We start from the raw sequence: 25,892 nt of genomic DNA, 5'->3' as shown, positions 1-25,892 counted from the left end.
ACAGATCCGACGGTGATCGGGCGGCAAAGATGCACGGGAGATATCGCGCAAGGACGGGCGGGACGGCGGTAAGTGGTATTTCCCGCACCGCTTTTTACTGGTGGCGGTAAACGTACAATGCGGGCGTGATACCATTGAACGTGCGACACGTGGCAGATGGGACCGGCGGCAAACCGCTTTCCCCACTGGTTAAAGAGTAGGTAGCTCGCGCGATCAGGAGGTGCGAATGCCGTTGGATCTCGCGGTAATCGATCGGACGACAGGGAACAAGCAAGCAAGTTATGTGCAGCGTGGGACCGTCAGATCGGGGTGCAAAAAATCGACGGTTGCGAATGCGGCGGAGGGTTATATGGGCGCGGTTTCATGGGTTAAGCGCCCGGGGACTAAGGAAAAGGGGCTAACCAGGACTTTGTTGGATTCGGGTGGAGCGATCAATGGTTGTGATCAACCGAAGACGACGGGTTACGGTGAAGGCTTATGGAGGCGTATAGAAGTGTGAGCGCAGGTTATATGGGTTTAAACTTTGCGCCCGGGGACCCGAGGGGATATGGGTTTATAAAGGATTTTGGAGGAAAACAGGGACAACGGGAGTCAAGAGAGTATAAGGAAAATGAAGGGGAAGAAGGAAACAGACTACTGCGAGCTCCCTTTTAGCATAATCACACGGCCAAGCTAGTATTTGGTCCTCCAAATGTTGATGCATGTAGCAGAGTTAACAGCACCATACACTTGGCAGATGTTCTAGGGTCCAGATGAGAATGTGTCTCACTGCAGAGGGCTTATGTCATCATCCTGGCCCTGATGTACGATTTACAAGCATTTCCAATCCACTTGGAGACCCATGAGGATGTCCTTGTGCCCCTCACACCCACTTGGGGGTACCAGAAGTATTTGCTTGAAAAGAAAGAGGCTAACCCCTTGTCCACTATGTTTGAGGTCCATTCTCCCATCATGGCACACTCTGGACTTCATTAGGCCTCTTCAAAGGAACAACGACTCATTTATTGATCATTCTACCCTCTTGAGAGTCTTATGCTTATGTTATTGAACTATCTTGATGGGTTTGTCACCAAGGGATGTTATTATTGCACATTATTTTATTATTTGGGGCTCAATTAGGCCAAATTACGCAAATAAAACTCATTAGTGATTGTATAAATACAAGTGAGGTGATTCATTTTCATCACCACCACTTGGATTGGGTTAATAACTCTTGTGTGAATTTCACATTCCCTTTTGGAGGACGATTTTGGTTTCATGGAATGAATTTTGATGTTTGGATTCTATCTCCTTGGTCTGTGAGCTTCATTATTGGCATGATATGATGATTGGATATACTCATTTGTACATGTAAGTGATTTTTTTCATGCTTATTCTTGTTATTTACTTTGTCACATGAATGATGGGGTGATCTTCGCTATATAGGTCCGACATTTACAGATATTCTATGCGAGATTGTGGAAATTTTGGTCTTTTAAAGAGTTGCATCATTGCATGTGCCATGTATGAATGGGTGAATGTTCCTAGAGGTTATCTTTGTTGAAAATACCTTGATATGTCATCAATTATTGCATATCGAAGTATAAAATTTTTTGACAGCTGCTCTCATGCCCTACTTGCCATGTGAAGTTGTTTAGAGGTCTGCTTGATTGGGTATGGTCTCTCCAAATCACAAGTTCATCTTGACTCCATCTCTCCCAAAGGCAATTTACTAATCCATCCAATAGTGGTCACCTAAACGCTTATTTTTCTTGCCTTCTCTCTCTTTCTAGGCTTAGCCACCATAGATCACCTAGGGCATCAAATAAATCTCATTGTAGCTGTCAAAACAAATCTATTTTTGGTCCATACCTATGTTAGGGTTTCCTCTAGAGGCCACCCAAATTTAAAGCAATTCCGGCGGTGGGATCCTGAATATAGCAAGCCCTATTTCGAGGACCATTTCTTGCCTTAAGTTTCCCTTGGCTAGTGTCTGCAATTGGATCATTGCATTTAATTCTAAAAAAAAAATTGTTATTGGATCCTATTTCCTACCCTAATTAGGTCAAGCCCCTCCTTAGTTGATCAACTCTATATCCTTGACCTAATTTTGGGTCCACTTAGCCCTTTGTGGTCCCACAACTTTACAACTCTGATTTCACAAAGATGACATAAAGGCCAACTCTCCACAAGGATTTTTGTGCCTAGGACACCTCTTGACATGCTATATTCCCAAAGCCCTAGCCTCAAAATCCTCTTAATCCTTCCTAGAGAGCATATCACCTTGCTTCTCAAGCAAGAAAGCCATACAATTGAGTCTCTCTTGTGAATAGGCCTTTGGAATCACTCCTTATCCTCTCATTGATCCATTCATCTTGTGATTCCCCTTAGACCACGTCTCCTCCCATCGGTGAAAGTTCGTAAAGAGCAGGGAGCTTTAGTTGAGGTGATAGTGGGCTATTGCTCCATTGTTGCCCCTTGACCTAGTAGTTGCTCCATAGGATCCCCTACTCCTTCTAGTTTGAGTAGTAATAATGCCCCCAAAGGATACAAGAGCCCTAGATATGACAAGGCTAGAACCATGGGACTTGATCATGAAAAAGCAAAAATAACACATGCTTTGGGTCAAATGACAAGTTCTTGGAATGGTCATGGGGTATCCATTGTATCTGATGGTTGGACAAATGTAAAAGGAAAGCCATTAAAGAAGTGTTCTTGTTGTATCTAGTAGTGGTGCAGTCTTCCATTCAGCCAATGATAACTTAGAAAAGTTCAAGATTGCCATCAACATTGCAGAACCATTACTTCAAACAATTGGAAGAATTAGGCCATACAATGCCATCCAAGTCATCATTGATAATGCTTCTAATTGTAAGGCAACGAGAGCAATTATTGAGGATAGATACCCCAACATATTTTGGTCTGGGTGTTTGGTTCACACAATGAACCTTTTGATGCATGATATTATTAAGAACAAACACCCTCTGTTAATTGTTGCAACTAGGGTCAAATTCCACCTTGGACAACTCAGATGACCGAGATGATGATTGCATTAAATTCCTCCTTTCGAGAGGACCAAAATCGACCTAAAGATCACCCTATTTGGAGCCCCTTTCCTCGACTTGAGGAAGAATTCATGATGCGTCTTCCTTAATTGCAAATGAATAGCTCATTAGGGTCAAATTGCTTGAGAATTGGCTTCAAATTTGACATTTGGATGCTTGTAATGCCCTTGGCGGCCTGTGTAGGACATTGGATGAACCAACGCTTCCTGTGTGTTTCATGACATGGAATAACTGCCTCTCATGGATCGTTATCTCTAGCGATGTGATTTTTGACTAACACCTGCGGGTTTTGGTCTAATGACAATCGTGATTCCCAACAAGTGGTATCAGAGCATAGGTCACGAGTTCGATACACACTCGGCTCGCGCTGGGGTGGAGATTGTTGGATGTTGGATAAAGCAACGCTCCCCGTGTGTTTTGCGATTGGACTAACCACCTCTCATAGATCCTTATCTCTGGCGATGTGATCATTGATTAGCACCTACAGGTTTTGGTCTAACGACAATCATGATTTCCAAGAAGCTTGCTTTACTGACATGCTTCCTTGATTTTGCTTGCGATGGGCTCTTACTTTCTTCAAGAGGACTTAACCTCCTTATTCAAACTTCATTCAACCCAACGACTTCCTTACTTGCGTGATAATGCTTGTCATTTTACTTGCATTACTTGGTTCATTTAGCCCTTGGGGCTTACTTGGTCCTTAATTGCTCCATCGTCTAACATGGACGGATCCTTGCTGCCTTGTTTGGTGAATTCGACTTGCCCATCTTGCTTGAAATTCTAACAACCAACCTGATTGGGAGGGAATTGGTCCCTTTCTTGGAGTAGATCACACTTGATGCTTGATAATTAGCCCTTGGGGGCTCCAAGTTTTCACAGTAAGCTCCAACGTTCCAATATTAGCATCATATTCTTCCTTTACTCCATCAAAATGGCCCTAGAGAGAATGACTTAAATGCCACACATGTGATACAAGTGCTTGGAGATGCCACCTTTGCTGGAGTGTTGAGGTAATTTGGCTTATACAAGTCACTTGCTTGCCACATCTTCCTTCTCCACTTCATCATTGAGCTTACCACATGGAAAGCCCTTTTCCCCAAAATTGGGTCCACTACTATAACTATAGTTCTGTGAGGGCGTTCTGACTGCTTCTAAAGAGATGTGATTCATCTAGGCGTAGAGAATCAAATAGACGCCTTCTGTGCCTCGAAGTCTTTAGCATGATGCCTCGGGAGATGCAAATGCATTGGAAGCTATGCTACTATAAGGAGGGTGCATCGAGATCAGAAGGGATAATGTTTGGGAAGAATACACATGGTGATCACCCTTACAAGGCTTTATTGATGCAAGTGGTCCCTTAAACCATGATTCCTAGCAATGCTTATTCCAAGATACCCGCACACCATCCTTGGTAATAGGAATATCCATCAAGGCATGGAGTTACCACTCACTAGGGGGAAGTCAACATTTCCATAGAGGCAGACCTATCATGAAACAAACAATTCCAAGAATAGCCATGATCATCCACACCAATGGGGATCTAATGGTCACTTTCACAGACAACACACACCCACATGGCTTTACAGGGCAATAAGGCACTTCCTCTGGGCTTATATGGCATGGCAAAAAAGTTTTGAAGTACCCCTACTGAGAGAGGGGCTACAACTATTATGAAGGACACCCAAGCTATCAAGAGAACTATGGTGCCCTAAGGAATAATGCCAAGCAAACACCTGACTGTGAAAATTCCTTAACCCGGAATCCCTACTGCAACAACTGATGATATTTCTCCTACTTGTTAATTTACATGAACAAGTTATTTGCAGTTTTCTACGACAAATATTGAAATACATACACTGCAGCCTAGACCATTTAAAATAATATGCCAAAACAAGAAGTTGAACAAGAGAAAGATACAACAGAAATGACAAAGTTGTTTTTGGACAAATGTCCCTGGAAAAACCCAATGCGGGAAAACCGGTGCAACAGATCTGAGGGTTTTTGTCATTAAGCAAAATTTATTTCCGAATACAACCTCTGGATGCCTTGTTGGCAATCCAATACAAAGAAATTAGTGAGATTGCCTCACTCTACACTGCAAGTCCCGGCTGATCCGACAGATGAACGAACGAGTCCCTGGATACTTCTGCGTTGCCCCTATGTAGTCACTGTGTGGGCCTGCATCACCTCTTTGCTGAATCGATTTGTTCTCAGGAGCTGACTCTAGCCCTCCCGACTCAGAACGTCAAACCCCCAGCAAATGTTGGACTTCTGCGTGAAGGCTTTGCGTTGCTCTGCGTAAGCCCTTCTTGGCTCTGCGTCACCCTCTCTGGGCACTGCGCTGCCTCCTCTGTGTGTCTCTCTGCCTCTCTGCTGAGTATTCTTGGCTTTGGAGGAGATACTCCAGCCAAAACTCTCTCTGCCCATCTCTGCATGATCACTATGAAATCACTGTGCTGCTTTAGCTTCAACAATTCGATCTAACTAATCAACTCTCTGTGTGTCTTCTAAATGACCCTCAGTCTTCCTTAAATAATCTTCTCGTTGACATTCAACGGCCTAGATTAAAAGCTAATCAATGGCTAAGATCATTTTTGCTTGATCTTTGTCCTCTTCTAGAAGTTACACCCACAGTTAGATTAATACCCATTAATTATTTTAATTTCCTAAGTTTAGACTTAGTGACCATTAAAAATAATTAATTCTTTTAATAAAATTGTCTCCAGGTGGAATTTCCCAAAATTCTTTCTGGGTTCTTTGGAATACATGTGACCAAGCCTCCCTGCAAAATTTGAGACTTAGAGCACATCCAATGCTACCAGAAATCAACACTGACTGAGATCAAGAAACCATTGAGAAAGCTATCTCCAATGTGCAAATCCATCACAAACTATCTCCCATCTGCGAGTCTGTCATAGACTATCCAAGACCTGATCAAACACCATGTACCACAGATATCATGAAACATCTCCAAACATTGTGTAACGACTTTTGGAATAACCTGAAAGCTAACAGTCTTGCTAGTGAGGGGCCAACTTCTTAATTGTCTCTTCATGTTTTTCCTAGTCTTGAATTCCATGGTTACAATTTTTATGGTAAGTTGTAAACTAAAACCTACTTTCTGTACTCTAAATTCAGTTATTCAAATCAGCTTTTGTTAGTTCTAAATTTGGACTTTACAAATATGGAAATAAGTTCCCTGGGGAACACTTTTTCTTTGTTATGGATATCCAAGTAGCTGGATATGAATGAGTACTTTCTGTATATACATGTGTTGCACTCACTGCTTTTGTGTGTTTGTAGACTTCTTGACAATTTAGTTGGTAGCATAAGTGATAGTGGCTGGCGGCTAAAACAGATGTCTTTTGTAACTTGTAGGCCATTGTTGCATGCCATGAAATTACTCCGTGCTAGTCATATAAAGGCTTACTCTTCTATTTTTGAAAATAAGAGATTTTATGAGCTGCTTTTGAATTCATAATATACTGCATATTTATTTTATCGGAAAAAACTTTTTGCAGAATGACGAATCTTTTTTATTGGTCATGACAGTGAAAATTATCATCCTACACAGAATATGCCTTAGGAAAATAAATATAGATGATATTATCATTTAGTTTTTGTAATTTTCTGCATTAAACTATAGTTAATCTCTGAGCATGGAAATTTCATATTGCTTAAAGATGTAAATATGAGAGATGGAAGGTTTTGTTATCTCGTAGTTTGGCTAAAATTTCTCAAATGCTAGACTAAACTTTAAACAGGACCACAAAGAAACTATTGATGTCCCATTGAACACAAGTGCTTTCAAATGATAATATTCTTTTCCTGTTTGTGGTGTTCAATCATTCATGAAATTTGTGGCAGGAGTAGCCAAAGAATTGGAGATCCTGTTACCAGGCAATTTCTATTTGAAGTTTCTAAGGTTCTTCATGACTCCATAGATAGCTTGAGGGGTGAAGATGATTGTAAGCAGATCGCTGACACTGTGAAACACTTTGTCCAGCTGGTATACATTTTTGAAGGCTTTATTTACTCATTTATTCTTTTCTTTGTTCTTTCATTTTATATAAGAAGAAGCTTTGTTTGTAGGTGGATTTTGGAGGTGATTTAGAGCAACATTTATCTTTTCTAATTGATTGTCGTGCAACCTTCAGCAAAATGGACCTTTTAAAGGTTTGTCTTTCTAAGATCCTTTGTTAAGTGCAAGTCATAAAGGGTGTTAAGTTGTGAATTTGAGATGCTAATACACTCTTTTATGAAATTTTGGGATACACAAATTATAATCTAGAGATAGTGGATGCCAAATTGCTGCTTCTATTTAGGGTGGCATTTTTGGTCTTGGTATGTATTTTGGCTTGTTACAACATACATTATATGAGGTTCCATCTTGTGATTTCCATCACATTGATGGAGACCTCCTGCTGGTACTCTTGAGCATTGGACCAACTTCAGAGATTCATATTCATGAAGTCCCTTCTTTTCAGTGCATTTGCTCACTTGATGGAGATCTTTGTTTGGGGGAGTCTTACTTCTCCTTGGTTGGATGATGATTCTGTTTGCTGCTTGGTGTTCTATTCATGTGTTTGCCTTATTGGATGATGATGGTTAGGAGATATGTGTTTTTTGATTGTTGATGTTTCCTTGTGACTTGGTGTGTTGATGCATAATGTTGGTGTCACTAGGGAGGGGCGTTCTACATGATCCTTATATAAGGGATGTGTGATTGGGAACACACTGGATGGTTGGATGAGTAAGCCTTTTTATTATGCTCATTTCTCGTATGATACCGCTATGGTGGGATTATTCATGTTGTTTTTGTGGGATTTTCATAGGTGATTTAATTTTATAATCTCACATTTGCTAGACAATATTATGGCTTGATGGTGATCTAACCCTTTTTTACGGTTATATTGTAATTTTGATGTAATAATCCCTTGGTGGTGGTGCACTTGAAGTTGACATTTATGTCTTGTCATTATTATGGAGAGGTTTTGCTAAGGAGAACATTTTTATTTCCATGCTACAATACTTAATTAAAGTGCACACCTTATTGGCACACATATTCGTGGTGATTGAATTTGTTGGTGACAGATGAGACTGCTAAAGAATCTAATTACTAGAGATATAATTCTCAAGTGTATATTAGAGAAGGTAGCAATTAAGATCACAATAGCAATTAGATCAAGCAATTAGAAATGAAGATCTAGATCTAACAATGATTATGCAATATACTAGAATGCAAATGAAATGAAACAAGTTAGAAACTAGATCTAGAAACTAAACTAAGCTAGAAAGACAAGATCCTCCCTTTTAAATGAGGAGGATGGATACCATGGGAAATTCCCAACCTCCCTAGAGAAACAAGATCTTTTATTATTAATATTACTAAGAAAGAGACTCGTTAGACAATGAGAAGGGCTCTTACAAGCTTGGAAAGTTTGACAAATCCAAACTCTGAAGCACCAATACTTCTTTCCAAGATACAATGATTTATGAGGAAAATACAATGTTAATGATATCAAATTGAATTAAAATTCCTCAAGATCATTCGCTCTAAAGCCTCCAAGTGCTCACGACCCTCACCAATATGAAATACAACCTCTAAAGAAGCCGATGACCTTGATGAAAATATGCTCACGACCAAGAGGAAAAATTAACTTGAATTTTATCTAAACTTTTTTACAATCTTTTGTGATAAATTTTTAAATGTTGAAATTTTTGAATCTAACACATCAGAAATTTTTCCTGCATTATTTGGTTTATTTCACCTACTTGTTTATTTCTTAACAAGTTATTTAACCATGTAAATACTGAAATAAACACAAATGCAATCTCAACTCATATACAGATCATCAACTGAAATAACGGACAAACACACAAGGGACACCGTTATTTTTGGACAATCGTCCTTAGAAAAACTCAATTCAGCAAAACCGGTGCAACAATTCTAAGGGTTCTATTATTAAGCAACTTTCTTGAGTACAACTAGGGTGCCAAACTGGCTCACCCAACAAAGATTTCTATCTGCCAGTAATACCTCTTCTTCGGAGACAGATATTTAGCAAGTTTGCTCCACGAAAATCCTTCCAGCGCTTCTCCAAGGCTCTGTGTCAGCCCTGCTAGCTTCAGCGTCACTCCTAAACCCTCTGCGTCAGCCTTTTGTGTCAACTTTTTGGCCTTCTACGTCACCCACGCAGGCCCCTCAGCCTCTGTGCACTCACTAGCTGCCTCTGGGTCAGCCACTCTGGTCATTTCATTGACCCTTAGGCACTATCTCTGCCAGTGTTGCGAAAATCACGATTTTTTCGGCATGGCGATTTAATCAGCTGATTTATCAACAATTTTTTCATTTTGAAAAAATCGCCAAAAGGTCGCCAAAAAATCGTGAAAAAATCGCCAAGCTTTTTTCCAAAATGAAAAAATCGCGATAAAATCCTTAAAATTGCCAAAAAATCATAAAAATCATAAAAATCATCAAAAAATCGTGGATGCTTTAGATACTTAAAAAAATTGAAAAAAATGATTTTTTTTTTTTTAGTGTTGCCGATGTTTGGCTGATTTTTACCGATTTTTTCCTGATTTTACGACTTTTTCTGATTTTTTCCCTCGCCGATTTAATCTTGATCGTGATGTTCGCAACATTGATCTCTGCCTCTCTGCTATGTACTCACTGCCTCTCGCTGCAACTCAGATCACTTGTTTGAATTTTATCAGCAAACCCCGCTTCAGAAAATCGAACTCACTAATGAATCTTGGTGTATCTCCAACTGACCCTCAAGCCTCCTCTTATACTTTTCCTATTGATGAATCAACGACCAAGATTATGTCCCTAATCAACGACTAAGATTAGATTTGGCTTGATCCATGTCCTTTAGAACATTCTCACCCAGTTTTATATTAATACCCATTAATAATTTAATTTTCCCAAGTTTAGACTTAGGAACCCCATTAAAAATATTAATTATTTTAATATCTCTCTAATTGGGTAGAATTTTCCCAAACCATTTCTGGGTCTTGGAGATCTCATGTGCTTTAGGCTCTCCACCAATTTTCATGGTTAGAGCACATCCGATGCTACCACAAATCATCACTCCCTCTTAGCGAGGAATGTGCTCTAGTAATGTTCCACCACTAAACATCACACTGATCATCCAACACCGGTACCTGTGCTGATGCTGGGCCTGCTGCCCAACATCCACTGCACTGCTGCCCATGGCTCTGCCATTGCCACTACTACATCTGTACTGCGGCTCCCTCTGCAACCATGCTACTGCTGGTCCTTCCTCCCAACACTGCATCTACACTGCAACTCTCTCTCATCATGTTGCATCGTGTTGCCCATAGCACTACCACTGCTACTGCTGTACTGCAACTCAGTTACTGAGATGTAAGTAACTGATCTAGCCAACCACTGACATCCTTGTCAGGATAGAAGCCCTCTGATGCTGAAGCTACCTTTGCTGCTATCTTGTGCTTCCTATGCTGCCTTTGCACTGCTGCAACACCTATGTGCCTCTCGCATTGCTGCAACCCCCTCTGTGCCTCTCTGCACTACTGCAACCATCTCTGTGCCTCTCACACTGCTGCAACCCCCACTGTGCTGCTACAGACCATTGCACTGTAGCACTGCCCTGTTGCTCCATTCGCATATTGCTTCTATCAACATCCGTCATCCTGCTACTGTCTCTTGGGGCTCCCGTAGCCAAATATGATCTAAGAGTTTGGGTACCTCAAGGATCCTGCCCCACATCTTTGGTAGTCTTCTTGACTACAGCTCTATGTCTCCCCACCTCTTCTTTAGAGGTGCATGAGCACTCATGGCACAGTCGTCATCTGTCTTGACTTCTTTCTCCGCCTTAGCCAGAGCTGCCTTAGAGTCAAAAGCCTCTCCCTTATTCTTCTTCTTGGGACTCTGGGTTGCATAATTACCCAGCTCCCGACAATGGAAACATTTCACCTTGGAGATGTCCTTCTTCTTCCTCTTCCCCTGCTGTCCCGTAGATGCCAGAGCTGCGTCCTCCTCCTCCTCTTTCTTGACTCGACCTCCTTTGCTGCTACTTCCCGCCTTGGTCAGCGGTTTGATCTCTTCTTGGCGAAGAGTTGCCCACATCTCTTCCCATCCCGGAAGAGTAGCTTTGCCCAAAATGCTTTGGACAAATGTCTCCCAATCCTCGAAGACTGCATCCAAGGCGGTCCTCACCATGAACACCTGATCCGACGTGGCCCCTATGGAAGTAAGTTGGTCTCGAATCTCTTGCAACCTGTTGAGGTATAGATCTATCTGCTCCCCCTTCTGCATCTGATACGATTGCAACTGATTCTCTAGTAGCATCTTCCTCTATACGGAATGCCTTGATACAATGTCGTCAAGGTATCCCACATCTTCTTTGCCGTGATCTTATCGACAATATGCTGTACTACATGATCCTTGACCCCATCAAGGATTATGCACTTTGCCTTGGCCATTGCATCCCCATATCTTTCATTATCAGCTAGGTCGACTATGATAGCCATGGTTCTCAAGGTGAAGCCCTTGATGCGATGTCTATCCAGAATAGACAGGATCCTGGCCTTCCAGATGACAAAGTTGGAGGCCCCATCCAACCTTTCCTGATCCCTCAGTCTGTTCATTGCCATCTCCGCTCCTTTTCTAGACTCCGTCTGAGTCTCGACTTCCTTCCTGGAAGTTCTCTCCTAGACTCCCTCTGAGTCTTGATTTCCCTGCTGGAAATCTTCCCGCCAACTGTCGATCCGCTCCTCTCTGATCCTCTTTGCAATTGCAACTCAGATATGGATTTCTTGGCTAGAAATCCGTCAAGGCAGTGACTCCCTCTACCTTGGTTCTGTCCTATTAGGTACTGTTTTGCTTTGACAACAAAAACACCCTGCTAGCTTCCCAATCCACAATTTGCCCACAGCTCCCTAGGCCCCAACTGCTGAAGAAACTGAGCCTCTTAGCTTTTTGCAATCCCAGCAAGGCTGAATCGCTCCTCTAGCCAGCTATGCAAGCCTACCTGATTGAGTAGGATGACGTGGCTCTTCGTGAGCCTCTTTTGCCTTTCTCTGCCTTTGCGCTGACCCTCTCTCTAGCTTGAAATGATGACACAGACCCTTTGCGTCACTCCTCTGCTGCACTATGCTTAGGAACAACTTTGTCTCTTGGGACAACTGTTTCTATTGCAAATTTTCTGATTTAGCTGGTGCCTTCAGTTGTCCTGTGATCTGCAATGCTTTGATACCATGTTGAAATTTCTGAATCTAACACATTAGAAATTCTTCCTGCATTATCTGGTGTATTTCAACTACTTGTTTATTTCTTAACAAGTTATTTAACCATATAAATACTGAAAATAAACACAAATGTAGTCTCATCTCATCTATAGATCATCAACTGAAATAACAGACAAACACACAACGGACATTGCTATTTTTTGACAATCATCCCCAAAAAAACCCAATGCGGGAAAACTGGTGCAATAGTTCTCAGGGTTTTATTATTAAGCAACTTTCTTGAGTACAACTAGGGTGCCAAACTGGCTCATCCAACAGATATTTCTAGTTGGCAGTAATACCTCTTCTTTGGAGACATATATTTAGCAATTCTGCCCCACGAAAATCCTTCCAACGCTTCTCCAAGAATTTGTGTCAGCCCTGCTAGCCTCAACGTCACTCCTAAACCTTCCGTGTCAGCCTTCTGCCTCTCTGCGTCAACTTTCTAGCTTTCTGCGTCACCCACGCAGGCCCCTCAACCTCTGCGCAGTCACTAGCTGCCTCTACATGGCTCCTGCTGCCTCTGCGTCAGCCTCTCTGGTCACTGTGCTGACCCTCAAGCACTATCTCTGCCTCTCTGCTATGTACTCACTGCCCCTCGCCGCAACTCAGATCACTTGTTCGAATTTTCTCAGCAAAACCTGCTCCGGAAAATCGAACTGACTGATCAATCTTATTGTATCACCAACTAACCCTCAAGCCTCCTCTTATTCTTTTCCTGTTGAGTCTTCAACGGTCGAGATTAAATCCCTAATCAACAACTAAGATTAGATTTGGATTGATCCATGTCATTTAGAACATTCTCACTCAGTTTTATATTAATACCCATTAATATTTTAATTTTCCTAAGGCTAGACTTAGGAACCCCATTAAAAATATTAATTATTTTAATATCTCTCTAACATGGTGGAATTTCCCCAAACCATTTTTGGGTCTTGGAGATCTCATGTGGTTTAGCCTCTCCACCAATTTTCATGGCTAGAGCACATCCGATGCTACCACAATTCAACACTAAAAATTCAAGGGCTTAAGCACTCAAAGAAAACGAATATCCAAACTCTTAGCTAGGGTAACCAAGCCTCCAAATGCATGCGATTTTTTCTAGAGAAATTCTATGAGTTAAATCAAGCCTTCAGAGGGTTGGTCTTTGCCATTTTTATGATGAGAAACTATTCAATGAAATTTGTTTTATCTCTGCAAAATCCAAGGGTATATTGAAAACAAGAGCAATGAATGAGCCCTAAGGGCTTGCAACTTTATAATGGAGAGGTTTAAATACTTGTAGTCTTTAGAAAAAAAATTTCAATAAAAATTTTATACCATAAAAATTTAAAACCCTTCGCTTGGAGACTAGAGAAAGCCTTTCAAGGCTAGCGACTTCACAAAAAAAAGTTGGTGTGTAAAATATGAAACCCTAAGCTAGAACTTTCAAAAGGTTTAAGAAAATTGCCTTGAGAATTTTTTTAATAAGATTTTTAATTGAAAAAACCTTGAAATTTTTTGATTTAGAAACAAGGAAGAGCCTCAATTGCTTGCGACCTGAAGAGATGGTTAGAAATAGCAAACGACCTTCCAAAAAAATTTCGATCTAGCTAGAAACCCTAGTTGTCAAGGCTACATGAGAGTTTGTCCTCACACAAAATTGATTTCCTCTTTGATTTTGAAGCAAATCCACCTACAAAAATGTTTACAAATAGATCTACACCAAACCCTTATCCTCCTTCTTCAAATCTACAAGAAAAGAAGTCCCAAAAATATATACAAGATAAATAAAATTATTTACAATTGTTAGAAAATAGATTCAAAGTCTATTTACAAATTTACAAGAGCTAATTCAAGGGATATGAGTACAACTCTGTTCCTTGATTAGCAAATGACAAGCTTTTAAAATAGCAGATCTATTCAGTTAAAGCACAATAGAGAGAAAATAAATGAGATAAATAGATTTTACCACAAGCAATGGGTAAGAAACCCTGCATAAAAGTCTCGTTAGATAAGCCTTTAGAAGAATACTAAGTGGGTTCTTCCACTTCTATGCTCAAGAGTTGGATAGGTTAACCGAAAACGTCCCCTCACGCTTGAGATCTGATTTAGATAAAATGATTACAACACAATTTCAAAGATATATTGTTAGATCCAGATGGGATTGGATAATATAATGAAAGGAATTCGTTGTGGTTTAACCAAAAACCCACTAGCAACGTCCAAATCTAGAGTACTTATACAAATATGAATCCAAATACACCAATAAATCTATGAAAGCAAATGGAAATAACAATTAGATTATTACCAGTAGAAAATTAAGCACAATGAATCAATGTTACCATAGTCATGGAAGAAGAACACCACCAAGATTTATCCCCAGAGACGTGCTTTATTGATCATAAAATATTTCCACTACAAAAGATTCAGTAGCCAATAGTTTGGTTTTTCATTGTTACAAATGAGGAGCTTAAAGCTTCCTTATATAGATAATGAGAGAGCTAGAACCCTCGAAGTGGAAAAAATGGCTAGCTTGGCTTGATCCGTGGCTAGATACTTCCAAAAAATTTTGAACCCGTTATTTGGTGGCACAGATTCAAAGGAAAAATTCGTTTGCCTTGTTGGATGAGTTGGATGGACCATATGTCGACTTTGGAGTGGTTTTGGACCACTTCAACATCTTCAAAAACAATTTCCTCGAAATTTTCTCCTTCAAAATAAATTCCTGGACCAAAAAATTCGATTTTCTTGAGAAATTATTTTCTTCTAGCCCAAATAATTCATTGTGGTACTTAGCTTGAACCATGGAGATTCCTTGACCTTTTAGTTTATTTCCTTGTTAGGAAAGTACACAATCTTTTTTAATTATTTTTCCACTTGGAGAGAATTTTATTTTCAATCCTTTTATTTTTTCTGACCAATTTCTGGCTAATTATTTTGCCTTTTTTTTTTCTCCGAAAAATAAAAATAATGACTCTAGAGGGGTTTAAACATATTTTTCTACCCTCAAAGTTTGTGTAGATAGAAATTTTAGGAGTTGAGGTATAAATTTAAGTACTCATACCCTTGTAGCTTCTACAGACAACACTTTTTACATCTTTACATCAAGTATAACATAAAAATCCCATTTAGAAGAGGAATTTCAACAATTAACAATTGACCTCTAGAGACAACCAAATTCTGCAACACTTTACAGATGATCTAGTATGGTAATTTACAATGATGATAATATCCGGCGAGATATTGCCGATAATTGAAAATATCGCGATATTTTCGGCGAGCTGAAAAATTGCCGCGAAAATATCGTGTTATTTTGGCTCCCGAAAATATCACGATATTTTCGAGATATTGTCGATATCTCAGCAAAATATCGCGAGACGATAGAAAATATCGCCGGGCAGGTTATCCCGCGGCTAGAAAAAGGGAAAATCGTCTTTTTTTTCCTTCATTCCTGTTTCCAAGTGTTAGAGAAGGAAGGGGAAGAGTTTTGTGGTGGTTGTCAAGGAGGAATTGAGGATCAAACAACGATTATCACCACCAACTAAGATTTTTTTGTTGATCAAAGATTGAAGAACAATGAGACAAACTTCATTTCTTCCATTAACAGGTATGTTCTTTAAAACCCCTATGTTAATGATTTTTTCATAGATTTAGGGTTATGCTTGCTTGCCTCTTTGCCTACCAACATTTTGTTTCGTTGTTTTTTTCCATTTGCTATGATTTTCATGCCCATGAGCCAATGCAAGGGTTTTCTCCATATTAGGACAACAAGCTTCTTTTTTTTTCAATTTTCTTATGCACCCTCTTATTGCCATTTTTCATTCACATTGCAAAATGAAAATAATGTAGTAATTTTTTTAATGAGGTTGCTATTACTAATGCCAATTTTTTTTTTTTTTTTTGTGCCCTAGGCTTGAATTAGTTCACTGCAAATGTCAAATATGCCAAAAGCCTTGGAACCATTTTGGGAGTATGGGGACCCTGTTGGTGGGGCAAATCGGGCATATATATCATGCAAAGTGTGTGGGACCAAGATGTTAGGAGGTTACACGATTGAAATACCATTTGGCTAGACTCCCTGTACATGATGCAGATGTAATGCCTTGTATGGTTTCTAATGTGGAGGTTATACAAAAAGCTCTTGAAGCAATTGCTGAACAAGACAGAACGATAGCTACTAGGGAGAGGCCACTGGTCTCAGATAGATAGCTGCTAGTTTTATTTGTTTTGCTACATATAAGTTTATAACTCATGATGATGAAATACTTTTATATATGTGATGTTATTTTGTTTGAGTCCTTGATTGGACAATTATCAGGGATTAGCAAGATATGTGATGTTATTTTTTTTGAGTCCTTGATTGGACAATTATCAGGGATCACCAGGATTTGGTATCACCTTTGAAGTTTGATGTATCATTTCTATTTGATGTCATATATATCAGTGCTTTTTTCATATTTATGTGCCAATGTGTTTAGTTCATGTTGTTATTTCTTTATATGTTTAAAAATCTGAAAAAAATGAATATATTATGCATTTTTTATGCTTGTCGATATTGCCGATAGATGTTTTTTGGACCCTCGCTGATATTTTGCCGATATCGATATTATCAACACTGGTAATTTACATAGACTCTATACACTAGGACTCACCTAAGAGTTCACCATTGAGCCCTGCTCTAGCTTTAGGAAATGTGTGGGAGAAAAACCTAACCAATTATTTAGTGGTGCGAAACACAAATAATTAGCTAAGGAAAAAAACTACCTAGAGTGAAACTATCTAGCAAAAACTCTTAAGCTACCTAGATGTGTTACATGGCTTCATAAACGTACAAGAATCATTTTTACAAAATGGCCCATAGGGTTGGAGAATTTGAATTACATTTGAAGACCAAATGCTGCAAATGATGATGAAATCTGAAAAGACTATGACTGCTCTGAAATGTACTCTACTCATGGGCTAGTTGACACTAGAGTGGTCAACACCTCCTAGTGTCCTCAAAAGAAAAGGAACGAAAAACATCATGCATCAACCACTGATGTTGATGATGATGATGGGCATCCACCACATAAAAAGTTGAAGGAATATTTCGTTGTTTTCGCTCTTATGGGAACTATTATAGATGCAAATGATGTTTGGTTGGTGGACAGGAGGGATTCAACATCGCTGGTGGAACTTGCAGATGAAACCAAATATGCATTGAAAGGTGTTGGGTCAACATCCTTTCAGCTAGAGTCTGGAGATTTTTTACACATGAGAGGTGTTTTGTTTGTGTCAGGATTGAAGAAGAACTTGCTCTCTATTTTAGCGTTGGAAGATAGAGCTTATAGAGTTGCATTTATAGATGGTCAGGTTCTTGTATGGCCTAAGGGTTCGAGCATAGATTCGACAAGAGTGATTGGCGTTGCATAGAAAGGACTATATAGATTGTTAAGACATCCAAACCATCCATTACAATATCAGAGTAGAGCTAGCAGAGCTAGTGGACCCGCCTAGAGATGTTGCTGTGACTAGGAAGAGGCTAGCATGACTTCATGGCACCTTGTAGGATGTAAAAGGGCATGCAACTCTCAGAGGTATTTTTAGGGAGAGCAAACAACCACAAGGGTACTCAAGTTATATGGCATTAATGAGCCACATAATTGATTCCAAGCCTTCTAGTTGTGAGGAGGCAACATGTCAGTAGGTTTAGAAGGATTCCATGATGGAGGAGTATGAGTCCATCATGAAGAATGATGTGTGTGATATATCTCCAAGACTATAGGGGAAGTCTGTGGTGAATTCCAAGTGGATCTATAAGATCAAGCATGCAACAGATGGCGACATTGAGAAGTACAAAGTGAGGTTCATGGCGAGAGAGTTCTCCCAAAGGAGGGAGTGGACTATGATTAGATGTTTGCTCCATTCGCTAGGTACAGTTCTCTTAGGACTATTATTTCTCTTGCTTCCGTTATGGGTTGGAAGATACATCAGATGAGTGTAAAGGCTGTGTTCCTCAATGGTGTGATTTAGAAGGAACTGTACATAGAGCAATCTCAGGGCTTTGAGGTACATGGGAAGGAGGCCTATGTTTGCAGATTGAAGAAGGCTTTGTTTGGACTCAAACATGAACCTAGGGCATGGTATTCAAAGATTAATGGATACTTGATGAGTTTGGGCTTTACCAAGAGTGTTGCGGATCCTAACCTTTACTTCATGTTTGTTGATGGCAATCCTTTGATCTTGGTGTTATATGTTTATGATCTGTTCCTTACTGGGGCAAATAAGCTCATCATTGGGTGCAAGAGGGAGTCGGCCTCAGAGTTTGAGATGAAGGATATTTCTCTTGTCATCGCTCAAACTAGAAAGGGTACTAGGAGGGGATCCTAAAGGGCAACTACTAGGTCAAGGGAAACAATGGACCGATAACCCACTGTCACCTTAGCTAAGGTTCCCTGCTCTTTACGGACTTTCACCAATGGGAGGAGACCCTATATAAAGGGGATTTACTAGATGAATAGGTCAATAAGAGGATAAGGAGTGATTCCTAAGGCCTAGTCACAAGAGAGACTCAATTGTAGGGCTTACTTGCTCGAGAAACAAGGTGATAGACTCTCTAGGAAGGGCTAAAAGGATTCTTGAGGTTAGGGTTTATGAATAGATTTTGTAATGATGATTCCTAGGCCTAGAAATCCTTATGGAGAATTGGTCTTTGCATGATCTTTGTGAAATTGGAGTTAGGTTGCAGGACCACACGAGACCAAGTGGACCCAGAATTAGGTCAAGGAAGTGGAGTTGATCACTTAAGGAGGGACTTGACCTAATTGTGGAATATAAGAGGATCAGTGGGCAAATCTTCTTCGAATAAAGCGCAATGATCCAAATGAGGTCACTAGCCAAGGGAAACCTAGAGGAGGAGATGATCCTTGGGCTAGGGCTTGCAATGTCGTGAGATCCCACCGTCATAATTTCATGAAATTTTGATGGTCTCTAGAGGAAATCCTAGCGTAGTAATGGACAAGAGATCGAAGTCCTTTGATAGCTAAAACATGAGATAATTGATGCCCTAGGTGACCTATGGAGGCTAGGCCGAGAAAGAGAAGGAGAGGTGAGAAAAATGTGTTTAAAGTGATCACCAATTAAGGACTGATATCTTATCCTTTGGGAAAGATGGAGTAAAGAGAATTTATGGTTTGGAAGAGGCTCACCCAACCAAGGAGGTCTTCAATCACATGGGAGTAGTTACTTGGGATCTTTACACTTCAATATGCAATAAAAAATGACTTATCAAGGTATCTTTTGAGAAAATAACCTCTAGGAATATTCATCCATTCATACATGGCCCATGCAATGATGCAACACTATAAAAGAACAAAATTTCCACAATTTTGTACAAGAATGAAGTGAATTTCCGACTTGTATAGCGAAAATCTTGTTGGAATTTCTAAGTTTAACCTGTTAGAAATTCTTCCTATACTATCTAGTTTATTTCTTCCTACTTGTTTAATTACTTAACAAGTTATTTACCATGTAAATATTGAAAATAAACACAACTACAGTATCAACATCTACAAATCATCAACTAAAAGAAAACAAGCACACAAGTGACACCGTTATTTTTGGACCAATGTCCTTGGAAAAACCCAATGTAGGAAAATCGATGCAGCTATTCAGAGGGTTATATTATTATGCAGTCTATTTGAGTACAACTGGGTGCCTAAACTGGCTCACCGGACAAAGAAAAATATACGCCAGCAATACCTCTATATTCAGAAACAGGTAATTAGAAAACCTGTCCCACGAAACCCTCTCGGGCACAACTGAAGCTCAGCGCTTGGCCTTTTGGCCACTGCGCCAGGCTCTTGCTAACCTGTGTCAGCCCCAGGACCCTCTGCGTCAGCCTATCGAGGCACTCTGCAGCCTCTGGGAGCCTCTGCGTCACTCCCTCTGCCCTCTGCGAGGATGACACAGTCTCTCTGGGCTCTGCGCTGCCTCTGCTGGGTTCTGCGTAGCCTGGACTGACTGCTGCTCTCACTCTCTTCGCTTCTGTGATGGTCTCGCAGTATTGTCCCTGCCTCTCTGCCTCGTACTCACTGCCCCTCGTCGGTGATCACTGATTCAACTTTGCTTAGCAACCTCGCTCTGGCAAAATGGATCACTGATCACTCCGGTGTATTCTCCAACTAACCCTCAAGCCTCCTCGTATACTTTGTTGTTGGTCCATCAACGACCGAGATTACATCTCTAATCAACGACTAAGATTAGATTTGGCGTGATCCATGACTTCTGGAACCTTCTAACCCAATTTTATATTAATACCCATTAATATTTTATTTTTCCGAAGTTTAGACTTAGGAACTCCATTAAAAATATTAATTATTTTAATATCTCCCAAACTGGTTAGAATATGGCCAAACCATTGATGGGTCTTTGAGATCTCATGTGCTTTAGCCTCTCCACCAATTTTCATGGCTAGAGCACATCCGATGCTACCCCAAATCAACACTCCCTCTTAGCTAGGACTGTGCTCTAGTAATACTCCACACTGAGCATCACCCTGATTATCTGGCATCGGTCCCTGTGCTGATGCTAGTCCTACCCGCCCAACATCCTTTGCACTGCTGCATCCTGTACTGCTGCCCATTGCCCTGCCACTGCCACTGCTGCATCCGTACGACAACTCCCTCTGCATCTGTGCTGTTGCTGGTCCATCCTCCCAATACTGCATCTGCATTGCATCCCCTCTCATCATGGTGCATCGTGCTACTGCATACTGCTATTGCACTGCAGCTCAACTACTGAGAAGTAAGTAACTGATCCACCCAACTTCTGACATCCATGTCAGGCTAGAAACACTCCCGATGCTGAAGCTCCCTCTTCCGCAAACAAGGGCTCCCTCTACTTTCCTCTGCACTGCTGCAACAACTCCCTGCATCTCGCACTGTTGCACACCTCTCTGTGCCATCCTGCACTGGTGCAACACTCCCGTGCTTCTCACACTATTGCAGCTTGCTGGCCTCGCGCTGCCTGGGGACTCCTGCACTGTAGCACTCTCTACCACTCCATCCACATCCGTCTCTACCCACATCCACTAGTCTTGCTGCTGCTCTTCGGGGCTCTTGTAGCAAGGTATAATCCAAGAGGTTGGGTACCTCAAGGATCCTGCCCCTCATCGCCTATAGTCCTCCTGACTGCAGAGCAATGTCTCCCCACTTATTCTCAAGTGGCACGTGAGCACTCATGGCACAATTGTCCTCCTCCTTGACTTATTTCTCCACCTTTGCAGGCGCTGTCTTCGAGTTCGAAGCCTCTCCCTTAATCTTCTTCCTAAGACACTGGTTTGCAAAATGACCCAGTTCCCCACAATGGAAGCACTTGACCTTGGAGAGGTCCTTCTTCTTCCTCCTCTCCCGCTTTCCCGTAGATGCTAAAGCCTTATCGTCTTCTTCCTCCTTCTTGATCTTGACCCCTTTTCCACTACTCCCCACCTTCCATCTGATCTCTTCTTGTCGAGGAGCCAGCCACAGTTCTTCCTAATCTGGAAGACTCGTCCTACCCATTATGCTCTGGACAAATACCTCCCAATCCTCGGAAACTGCGATTAGTGTGGTCCTCACCATCAATTCCTCATCTGACATGGCCCCTATGGAAGTTAGCTAGTCACGGATTTCCTTCAAGCGATTGAGGAAGACATTTATTTGCTCTCCCTTCTGCATCTGGTATGCCCTTAGCTGATTCTCCAGGAGCATCTTCCTCTGCATGGAAGTATGCTGGTACAATGTCTTCAAGGCATCCCACATCTCCCTTGTCGTTTCCTTCTTGGCAATATGTGGTACCACATGATCCTTGACCCCATCAAGGATGATGCACTTCGCCTTAGCCATTGCCTCCTTGTACCTTTCATTAGCTACCGGGTCAACTAGGACAGCTATCACTTTCGTGACGAAGCCCTTGAGGCGATATCTGTCTAGAATGGACAAGATCTTGGCCTTCTAGACCACAAAGTTGGACGCTCCGTCCTACCTATCCTGATCTCTTAGCCCATTCACAGCCATCACGCTGCTCTTCTTTCGACTCCTCCAAGTCTCTGTACTTCCCTCTTGGAAGTCCTCTGTTCGACTCTTGCTGAGTCTCTCAACTTCCCGTTTGGAAGTTCTCAGTTTGAGTCCCTCTGAGTCTCGATTTCCCTTCTGACAATCCCTCTTCCAACATCAAGTTGCCCCACTTCGATCGTCTGTGCAACTGCACCACTGGTCTGGATTCCTTGGCTAGAAATCTGCCTTGGCAGCAACTCCCTCCCCTTGGTCTTGCCCCGTTAGGTACTATTCTGACCACAATACCCCAGCAGCTTTGCTCCAAAATTATCCACAACCTCCTATACCCTAGCAACTGAAGGATTGAGCCACTTGGCTCTGCGCAATCCCGACACTGGCAAATCAGCTCCCCCAACCAACTACGTTAGCACTCCTGGCCTTTGCGTGAGCTTGATTCTGCCTCCCTTAGCCTTTGCGCTGCCTTTCTATAGCCCAAAATGATGACGTAGTCTCTTTGCGTCACTCCTTCCTCTGTTGCCTTCTGCAAGGATCAACTCTGTCACTTGGGATAGCTGAATCTGCTGCAAATGCTTTGCTTGGCTGATGCCTTCAGTTTTGTTGTGATCTGCAACCATGCTCTGGTATCATGTTGGAATTTCTACGTTTAACCTATTAGAAATTCTTCCTGTACTATTTGGTTTATTTCTTCCTACTTGTTTAATTACTTAACAAGTTATTTACCATGTAAATACTGAAAATAAACACAAGTACAATATCAACATCTACAGATAATCAACTGAAAGAAAACAAGCACACAAGTGACACCGTTATTTTTGGACCAATGTCCTTGGAAAAACCCAATGCGAGAAAACCAGTGCAGCTATTCAGAGGGTATAACTAGGTGCCTAAACTAGCTTACCCGACAAAGAAAACTATACGCAGCAATACCTCTATATTTGGAAACAGGCATTTAGAAAACCTGTCCCACGAAACCCTCTCTGGCACAACTGAAACTCAACTCTGGCCCTTCTGGCCACTGCATTAGACTCCTGTTGATCTGCGTCAGCACTAGGACCCTTTGCGTTAGCTTACTGAGGCACTCTGCAGCCTCTAGGAGCCTCTGCGTCACTCCCTATACCCTCTGCATGGATGACACAGTCTCTCTGGGCTCTGCACTGCCTCTGCTGGGCTTTGCGTTGCCTGGACTAACTGCTGCTCTCGCTCTCTTTGCTTCTGTGCTAGTCTCCAAGTATTGTCCCTGCCTCTCTGCCTCGTACTCACTACCCCTCGTTGGTGATCATTGATTCAACTTTTCTTAGCAAACTTGCTCTAGCAAAATGAATGACTAATCACTCTAGTGTATTTTCCAACTGACCCTCAAGCCTCCTCTTATACTTTTCTCGTTGGTCCATCAATGTCCGAGATTACATCTCTAATCAATGGCTAAGATTAGATTTGGCTTGATCCATGACTTTTGGAACCTTCTAATCCAGTTTTATATTAATACCCATTAATATTTTATTTTTCTTAAGTTTAGACTTAGGAACTCCATTAAAAATATTAATTATTTTAATATCTCCCAAACCGTTTAGAATCTGCCCAGACCATTTTTGGGTCTTGGAGATCTCATGTGCTTTAGCCTCTCGACCAATTTTCATGGCTGGAGCACATCCGATGCTACCCCAAATCAACAAATCCCAACAACATTCATGTGACAAAGTAAATGACAAGAATAAGCATGAAAAATATTACTTACATGTACAAAAGAGTATATCTAATCATCATATAATGCCAATAATAAAGCTCCAAGACAAGAAAAGTAGATCCAAACATCAAAATTCATTCGTAACATCCAAATTCGTCCTCCAAAAGGGAATGTGAAGTTCACAAGAGCTACTAGATGCCAATCCAGTGATGATGACAAAATGAATCTCCTCTCATCTATTTATACAAGCTCTAATGAGTTGGATTTATCTAATTTGGCCTAATTAAGCCCTAAATAATAAAATAATGTGCTACAATAACATTCCTTGGTGACAAGGTCAACAAGATAGCTCAATAACATAAGAATAAGCCTCTTAAGAGGGCAAAATGATGAATGTATTGAGTCATTGGGCCTTTGAAGAGGTTTAATGAAGTCCAAGGGGTGCCATGATGTGGCAATGGACTCCAAACATTGTGGACAAGGGGTTGGCCCCTTGTTTTCCAAGCAAGAACCTATGGTGCTCCCAAGTGGGTGTGGGGGCACAAGGACATCCCCATGGGTCTCCATGTGGATCGAAAATTCCTGTAGACCATCTGTAAGGGCTAGGATGACGACATAAGCCTTCGCTCTGCAGTGGGAGACATCCTTTAGACCCTAGAACATCTGCTTGTGGAGTTGGCTGGGCATGGTGAACGAGGTGCATCATTCTCATTCAAAAGGTGGAACACGAGCAATCAATGATCAGTGCTGGGGATCCATGAAATAATCTCTGCTGTGGTGGAGGCCCATGGCTCTCAACGCTCACCCTACAAGTGCCCATGTGGCCCTTTGGAGCACTATTTTAAAAAACGACAGAGCCGGCTCAGATTTGGCCTAGCTGGCCAAGCAACACCCTTGGCTGTTGCGACTCGACAGATAAACTGGTTCGGTGGCTAGTTTGTTAGCGAACTGGCCAAGCCAGTCATTGACTTGGCCGGTTTGGTAACAAAATGGCTGAACCGACCAATGGTATCTTATGAGGTCTGGTTACTTTACTAAGACTGATATTTTTGCTATAGCTAACTGATATAAATGTGTAGTGGTTTGATCTAGCATAACAGTGGTGTCTTGCATTGTTCTTGAGTGCTAGCCTTGGATATTATGCATTGATACCTTTCTTTTGCATCTCGGGTGATTAATCTCATAAACTGCTTTTCAATTATGAACTGATACATGCATAAGAATAAGCTACAACAATTCACAAATTTGTTGGCAGTGGCATTTTCATAGTATGGTGACTAGTGATGTTTTACAGTTTACTTTTGTTGTAGAGGCCATTTAGAGCCTCCTTGGTTATGTGTTTTTGTCTTGATCTCTATATCATGTATGTACTAATAACTATGTATTGGACAGTGCACTAGGTGGCATTTTGATATGAATGGATATATTCACGAGCCTATTTTGATCATATGTTGTCTTCTCTCTATATTCTAATGCTTTGTGTTTGGAAACATGAATGAAAATATTTAAAATCATGTTTTTTTATAGAAAAATAAGTATTTAATGTATTTTTTACAATGACCGAGTCATTTAAATCAAATCGACCGAGTTGATACTGAGTTGGAGTTGGACTCAGAGTCGACCCTCGGCTGGTTCCGAACTCGATTCAGAGTTTTAAAACATTGCTTTGGAGGGCTAGGACCCTATATAGGGAGACCAAACCCCAAATGGAAACCCACCTGCAATCCTACATAAGGTCCAATGTATCCCCTTGCCCTCCAATACAACAAATCATTAGAATAATAAAGTAAAAGTGTCTACAAATCATGGAATCAATGAGGCTCTTCATGGTGGCATGCCCTTCCATAGTGGGCTTTGGCATGTGCAAGTGACTCC

At 41.1% G+C, this 25,892-nt stretch overlaps 1 protein-coding gene across 1 annotated transcript in view; it reads left to right on the top strand.

Annotated features, from left to right (window-relative positions):
* The window catches only part of LOC149228578 (uncharacterized), a 465,738-nt gene that overhangs the window by 191,241 nt on the left and 248,605 nt on the right, over positions 1 to 25,892 (top strand). Inside the window, exons 8-9 of the mRNA XM_089378272.1 lie at positions 6,912 to 7,053; positions 7,137 to 7,220. Coding sequence (XP_089234398.1) covers positions 6,912 to 7,053; positions 7,137 to 7,220 — 226 coding nt within the window. The remainder of the gene's footprint in view (positions 1 to 6,911; positions 7,054 to 7,136; positions 7,221 to 25,892) is intronic.

The sequence above is a fragment of the Pinus tabuliformis genome, chromosome J, assembly GCF_031772625.1.
Source record: "Pinus tabuliformis cultivar Carrire ecotype Pingquan chromosome J, CPIR1, whole genome shotgun sequence".
Classification (NCBI taxonomy): domain Eukaryota; kingdom Viridiplantae; phylum Streptophyta; class Pinopsida; order Pinales; family Pinaceae; genus Pinus; species Pinus tabuliformis.
Note: the sequence above shows the minus strand (reverse complement) of the source record. Positions and strands in the feature narration are given on the sequence as shown.